Genomic DNA, 7,494 nt, shown 5'->3' with positions numbered 1-7,494 from the left:
ACAATTCACAGTGGATTTATGGACACATTTCCTCAAGCTTAAATATTGTATAACTGCTTCTCTTCCTTCACAAGCCACTATTTGTTGGTGCTTACCTTCAGCTCCCATCCTCCTTTCTCTGGGCTTTTTACACCAAACACCACCCTCCTCTTCCTCCTCCTGGATTGTCCTTTTGCAGCAATCCCAGAGAATCATCCAAAGAGGAGCTTCTCCTGAAGCTGTAACACAAAACTCTTGCTCAGCTCACTCAGAGCCCAGATACATCCCTCTCCAGGCATCCACAAATGTGGAGCATTTAACTTGTTCTTAAGGACTAATGAAAATGGAGCCAAGAGTTTTTACAATATTTTTATTGCTTCATCAAATAAATGAAGTTTAAATACAGAACTAAAAATTTGTAAAAAAAAAAAAAAAAAGGTATTAAAAGCCAGCCTTCAGAAGTGGGTTTCACATCAGTGACTGGAAAATTTACACTTAGTTTTTGATACAAAGATAGGAAAAAAAATTTAAAAATGCAAATCCATTATCTGGAAAGAGCTGATTTTTTTAAAACATTTTTCATATCTGAGACCCGATATTTGTCTCATGAGACTCTCCCACTAACCTTGTTTTTCACAGCACTCATTCACATTGTTTGGTGTTCAGTAAACCCCACTCATTCGTAGTTGACAGCAGCAGTGATGTAGTTTTAACCCCTCAATACATATGGACAGTATATTTAATAAACCAATATATGAGGGGTGGAAAAAATGCAGCATTGTGTGATTTACAGGGTGCAATTTAGCTTGCAAAGGATCTTTGAGCTCACCCCAATCCCTTGACGAGTTGGGTGTTTCTCAAGCTATCACATCTCTTGGCATTTGCTCTTTGCCATCTTTACTCCATCACTGCCACAGAGAATTCCAAAAGGGATGAGTGAATAGGTACCTTTGGTTTTTAATGCCCCATTTTAAAGCAGCTTGATCTTTCCAGAGACACAAATCACTCATTCTCAAGGAAAAGAATCAGGCTCTTTTAGGCACAATTTAAGCCCTAAAAAAGAGGCACCTCAAGAATTCTTGGGTCAGGGTTGGGAGGTTCTATTACAGGTTCTTAAGAAGACATCTGGGAAGGTGATCCAACCAGCCAATGCATCTGCATCATCTCAACCAAAAAGAATAGACAGACTCTCTAATACATGGATAATTTAAAGATATCAGCACCACTCACACAGTATTCACAACAAGCTGGAAAGAATATGAACTCACCTGTTCCTCAAGGACCTTAACCACCAAGAGGATTTAACCACACAGACAGACTAATCACAGAGTGAAGCAGCTTTGCAACAGAAACTAGGAGTTTGAGATAATGAATACAGAAAGCTACACATCATCCTGGGGAGAAAAACAGGACAGGAGGGAAAATTCAGGTTGCAATGGAAACAAATGCATTGAACAAAAGCAATAATACTGGAGATTGTCACTAGTGCAGCTAGGATTTGGCAAATGAAATACTTTGAGTATCTGCTTGCAGGGCAGCCCTGCTTCTGCCACATGAATAAATATCCAACCGTGTTTAAAAACGGTATTTAGAAAAAGACGTCAGGATTTCTGGACAGGCTGAGTGTTCCACCCCTGACACTGCACAGTGGGGTCCCTCATGTCATGTGAGGTATTTCTGCATCACCACAAAGCAAAACAACACTTCTGCACTCCTCTTGCACAGTCATAGTCCTCCTGGAGCTGGGGCTGGGTGATGATGATGATGATGATGCAGTGAGGTGTGAATTTTCTGCTAACACCTCACCTCACCTATCCAACCCCCAGCAACATCTCTGCACTGTGTGGGATGGAAATGAGCAGCCAGAGCAGTGAGGGCTCAGTTCAGTTCAGCCACCTCACACCTCAGGGGAGGTTTGTTGGCTTTTGAACAAACACATTCACACAGAATGTCCCACAAAGAAGTCCAGCTCACGTGGCCAGGTCAGATTACAAACTTCACATAAACTGCAGGACATTTCCTCCATTGTCTGTTGATATCCAGGTTGTCCATCAAAACAAATGCATGTTTTACCCTCATCAGTGGCAATTTGGGTTTGCTTTAACAGCAGAGCTGCATGGGACAGGCATCTCTCCTGTCACACAGCAGCACATCTGAAAGGCTGCTCTATTTTCCATACCTTTTTCCAAGGCATGTTATTTTCTTGTGTTGCATATACATATTTAACTGCAGCCCTTAAACACATGATGTTGATGTCACATCCCATCTGGCCGTTTTTGGAAACATCCTTTGTCATTCTTCAAAGAACATAACAGGAGATAAGAGTGAAATCCAAGCTCACAACTTCTGGTGATGTGCAACAGGCAACCGTGGACTTCACCAAAGGGATGTCCTTAGTACCACTGCAGCACTTGACTGTCTCTCCTCCAAAAGAAAGAGTAAATCCAGAGCAAACAAATGCATTTTACCATCTTCAGGATGACCTCTTCTACCTTCTGTTCCATCTTTGCTGCACAACCACTGTAGTTTTGCCTTCAGGGTTTGTTTTGGGGAGATATTTTCTTTAGGAACAGTCATTCCCCCTGCAAATTCTGCTACACAATGATAATTGCTGCTTGTTTCCAACACCCCTGTCAGTACAGAGGTTGCTGTGCTCTCACTGCCAGCTGCCATGGAAGCAGTTAATAAAGGTGCTTTTCCTTCAAAGAAACAAGCAGTGTCTGCTCTGACACTACAACAGGAAAGTCTCTATTTCCACACCTTCCAAAAACTGCAACCAAATGCTTGGTTTGGCTCATGTTCTCCTTAGAACATCCGAGGATAAGATGGGTTTTGCTTAATTATCCACTCAGCATGGGGGTTGATGTGGTACAAGTCCAAGAGGTAAGTGTCTGGGTCCAGGCAATGTTCACCTGTCAAAACAAGACATTCAGAAAAACACATTTTTTATATCCTTAGTCCTGTAGTTGTAAATTTTATTTTTTGTTTAGTTTTGCCCCCACCTAAAAACTAGGATTTCTTCACATTCATTTCAATATTACATTGAATGTTATATTATTCAGAAGCATTCCCACAAATCTGATGTAAAGGCTTTGAGAAGCAAAAGGGTAGATGTATATTATTAAGAAGAAATTCTTCACTCTGAGGGTGGTGAGGCACTGGCACAGGTTGCCCAGAGAAATTTTTTAACTATCTCCTAAAAGAAGCTAAGCATAAAAAACCTGAATATCAGAGTCCTTATTTTCAGCTACCATTTTTACTTACCAATATTGCCTCCCACTTCATAGAGGAGCAAGTTTGTGCACTCTGTGGAGTTGTTACTGCAGAAAAAAAAAGCAAAAGACACACTGAAGTTAAATTGCTGCAAAGACAGGTTAGGCAGTTAGTAATGTTTCTTCCAAAAGAATTGCTTGTGCTTCAGGGGACCAGCAATGGCCAAGGAAACCACAGACCATGGTACAGAGACTTTAATGATCCTCCTGCACAGGGCAGGACACCCAAAACTGGCAGAAAAGAAAACAAGGTAAGCTTGCTAAGCCACCAGCTGACCCATATTCAGCCAATTTCCTTTCCACCCTCCTTGTCTAAACACCTCCTGGGAGAGCCAGGAGAGGCACTGCCACATTACCTACTAAATACAGTCTGCAGGAATCGTGACAGAGAGGGGCAGGAACCCTTCTGTTCATTTTTTGGGTTAGTTCAGCAATTCACCACAGGAGCACAGGAGGGAATTGCAGGGTTTATTTTAGGAAATCCCTGCATTAACATATGCACGTTGGAATTACTACTCCAGGCAAATGATACAGGTGATGTGTGTATATAAATGTAAAAATATATATATATATACACACACATACATACACACAGGTTTTTTTTTCCTAAAGCAGAGAAAAAGCCATTTACCACTTGAGGAGGTTGACAGTGTTAACAATATTCCAGCCATTCTGGCACAGGTTCTTCTGAAACTGCTTCAAGACATCAGCAACCCTGGTTGCATTGTTCAAGTGCACCTCCAGAGAGTCCTTCAGGAGGAGGGATGCATGGACTTTCACAATCTTGGAAGGCTGAACAAGGCAGGCAAAAAGAAAAAAGTGCTTAAAGAGACTCTACTATCTGTCAAAACAACAAATTTCAAAATAGGCTGGAAAGTGCAAAGAATTAAACCTCTCCAGACAGCTGTTCAGAGGATTTAGGCTTGTTTCTTACACACACAGTACAGTTTGGAAGCTCATGGAAGCACCAAGGTGAGCATTGTGAATAAATCAATGTTTCAGTGTTGCGGCCACGAGAGGAGCCCTGTGCTCTCCATCAGTGTGTGCTGGTGCTCTCTGCTGTTCAAACACAGCACTGACACAAGCTCGGATGAAAACAGGATTTGCCAGAAGAAATTCTGACAAGCTGTTTTGCACAAGTCTGGATGAATTCTCTGAAATTTATTGAAATTAATCAGAAAGGAGTTTCGACATCAGGATTGAGGGCTAGTGAATTCCAGAAAGGTAGTTTCAAAAGAAAGAAAGCACCAAGCCATCACAGAGCTGAATTTAAGTGTTTTGTCACTATTGTTTTCATCAGCTTCTCCATGAAGTAACTTCTCAGAACTCACAGGGTCTGTTAACTAACTGCAGTGAGTTATTTTTGCAATCCCAAATCCTCTGCAGCACCAGCACAGAACACTGAGACCATTAGAACACTGCTGTTTTCTAAACATGGCCTCATTTGTTTGATCACTTAAACAGCAGCTGCCCTCTCTGAAATGACTTCAGCAGTGATGTGCCATCTTAACAGCCACGTTTTAGGCAGACATCATCTCAGTATCCCAATGTTCCAACTCATACAGGATACTCTTTCAAGAGTATCACCCCTTACTTCTTTCTGAGCTCTCAGGAGAACATTTGACACTTCCACAAAAGGGTTTGGTTTTTCCCCAGCCCTGACTCACCTCTCCCTGGTTCTTTTCCACCTTGTCTTTATCAGCATGAATCTTTCGCAACAAATTTTTAATTCTCTTGTCGCAGAACTGGTACCTTTTGCTGTTGCTCTCGTTCAGCTTTCTCACTTGAGCTACCAAGAAAGAGGAGACCTGGGCAGGGAAAAAGGGAGAAAATGGGAATTAAGTCAAGCAGAGATGAGGATGTAATTTCAGAACCTGATCATCATTTCAACTCCTCAAATAGACAAAAATATTTGTGCACCTTGAGGAGAGGTGATCTTGGGATTCAACCAGAGGGTTTGCCTGCAGATGTCTAACTCCTCTGAAATTTCCAAGGCTATTCCTTCCCCTATCCCAATTCTAGCAAGACCAAGACACTGCTGCACCATTCCACATAATTCCTGGGGAACTTACAGTCCAGAGCAGATCCTGGTAATGGATCATCATCCGCACCACGTCAGCTGCCCCCTCGGCCAGCTGCTTCTCCTTTCCCTCTGGGATCTTGTTTGGCAGCCCCTTGTGCATGAAGAGGTTTGGGGCCATGACTGTGGAAACGTTCCAGAGGTTCATTTTGTTGTTGTTCTCCCTGGCAACCACCTTGCTGAGAAACTCAAGTAGGGCCTGAAGACAGAGAAAGAGATTTAAGCCATCCTTTATTAGTATTGCTCTAAAACTAGCATGGCAGTTGATGGAGAGATCATTAATTAGCACTTTTTTCTACATATACACGTGCAAATCCCTATCTATCCAGTCAGGAAATACAGCGACCAATTTCAAATACCAGGATAACAACAAATAACCACACTGAGAAAAGTTTAGCCAGTATTTGTGAATCAGGAAAGACAGTGTTGGAAGAAGATGAGCTCTTACTCATTGGCAGGTGGTAATTTACGAAGTCCAGTTGTAAAAATTACATAATCCAAGGATTAACCCCCCCTTTCCTTCAGTATCCCCTCAATACCATTCCCAGATGTAGAAAAACAAACCCTCTTGGATTATCTCTTTTACCTCATACCTCCACCAGAGCCATGACAGATCATCTTTGACTGGATTATATATTCCAGTGCTCTAAACGAAGTGTGCAGAGTGATAAATCAGCCTTACCTTTAATACCTGGGAGCTGAACTACTCAGGACAAAAATAAAAAGGCAGCAACAACCACCACAGCTCTTATAATGCACAGAAAGGCAGAGGTGTCTATTTAAAAGCCATGTAGATGTGGCACTTGGGGATATGGCCCAGTGGTGGCCTTGGCAGTGCTGGGGGAATGGTTCAACTCGATGCTTTTAAGGATTTTTCCAGCCTAAATTACTGTGTGATTCTACACTTTACCAGCTAAATCCAAAGCAAGCAGTTACCTTTAGAGTGTTTCTGTTGGGCTCTGGCAGAATCAGGATCAGGAGGTTCAGAGCTTGCAATCTTTGCTTCAGGTCTGGAATATCTAGAGAGGGAGGGCAGCAACAGGACAGAGGATTCAGGCTTCTGACCCTTCTTTTTGAGCACAGGAATCCCCCAAGGAATATGACAATTACTTATTGAATTGTTTGTCATCTAGAATTTGAGACCTTGTTTCAGAAGTAAATCAAGCTCATACTGTCCTGACAAAGGACACAAATTTTAGAAGCCTGGCTCATTTCCTTTAGAGTACCCAGTCTACCAGCAGCTCTGATGCCCTTGAAGGGCAGCAAAAGAACCCATAATTCCCCAGATTTTGAACAGAGAAGTTGTGCACCCAGATTAACTCATCCAAACCACCTATTGAGGCTCAAACCCCAAAAAAAGGTGCTTGCAAAACATCACTGTACTTGCAGACAAGCCAAGACTGTGTGTCCTGAGCTGCTCCAGCTCACTCTGGGTGTCATTATGGATCAATTTGTGTTCTAATTGGTGGCAGCAACCTTGCAGCCTCAGATGACATAGAACTGAAGCCCCCAGGACAGTGCTGCTGCACTATGGCTTATTCAACCAAGCAACTGCAGCTCTCAGCTCCCAGCACAGCTGACAGGAGGGCCCAGGAGCAGTGCAGCTTTGCACAGAGCAAACTCTGCTGCCCAGGCAGAGCAGGGACTCACTCTGAACAGCAGCAAAGGCAGGCAGGTACTCTGCTGTCAGCAGTGGGGCTGGCAGCTCTCGGATGAACCTCTTCAGCAGCCCGGAGACATCATTCTGGTGAACTTCATCCCAGCGGAACAGGCCAGTGTAGAAATCCCTTTCCAGCTTCTGTTCCAGGCTCTGTGAGAAAGATGGAATTTATCACATGCTTTTAATAAGCAAATGCAAGATAGATTTTATAGCTGAGCGCTAGGAGGGCAACACATCAAGTCAAAAGAGTGCAGAGAGTCTCAGCATACAATCCCAGATTTCCCAGCATTGGATGTTTCCAGTTGTACTGGCAAGGGAGATGAGAAAATTCAGGTGATTTAAACACTTGCTTCAGCAAATGTTCCCTGATCACCCCGAGACTTTCAAACACTGCTAAGAGCTCATACCTTGATTCTGGTCTGGGACCCAGAAACTCTCAGGATGCCCTCTGTTTCAAGTCCTCTCTTCTCCAAGCAGGACAGCAGCTATTAAATGGGGAAACA

The 7,494-nt window shown here is 43.0% G+C and overlaps 1 protein-coding gene across 3 annotated transcripts in view; it reads right to left on the bottom strand.

The window, feature by feature from the left end:
* Window positions 1–335: 335 nt before the first annotated feature.
* Window positions 336–7,494, bottom strand: part of ARHGAP40 (Rho GTPase activating protein 40) — a 37,081-nt gene continuing 29,922 nt past the window's right edge. For all 3 annotated transcript variants that reach the window (XM_085079670.1, XM_085079671.1, XM_085079672.1), the window contains exons 8-15: window positions 7,399–7,476; window positions 6,982–7,141; window positions 6,268–6,350; window positions 5,324–5,530; window positions 4,919–5,059; window positions 3,883–4,043; window positions 3,244–3,299; window positions 336–2,891 (exon numbers count right to left, since the gene is read on the bottom strand). In XM_085079670.1, the coding sequence (XP_084935796.1) occupies window positions 2,785–2,891; window positions 3,244–3,299; window positions 3,883–4,043; window positions 4,919–5,059; window positions 5,324–5,530; window positions 6,268–6,350; window positions 6,982–7,141; window positions 7,399–7,476 (993 nt within the window). In that variant the 3' untranslated portion in view covers window positions 336–2,784. The remainder of the gene's footprint in view (window positions 2,892–3,243; window positions 3,300–3,882; window positions 4,044–4,918; window positions 5,060–5,323; window positions 5,531–6,267; window positions 6,351–6,981; window positions 7,142–7,398; window positions 7,477–7,494) is intronic.

Source organism: Lichenostomus cassidix, chromosome 20 (assembly GCF_008360975.1).
Source record: "Lichenostomus cassidix isolate B80296 chromosome 20, HeHo_3.0, whole genome shotgun sequence".
In the NCBI taxonomy this organism is placed as follows: domain Eukaryota; kingdom Metazoa; phylum Chordata; class Aves; order Passeriformes; family Meliphagidae; genus Lichenostomus; species Lichenostomus cassidix.
Note: the sequence above shows the minus strand (reverse complement) of the source record. Positions and strands in the feature narration are given on the sequence as shown.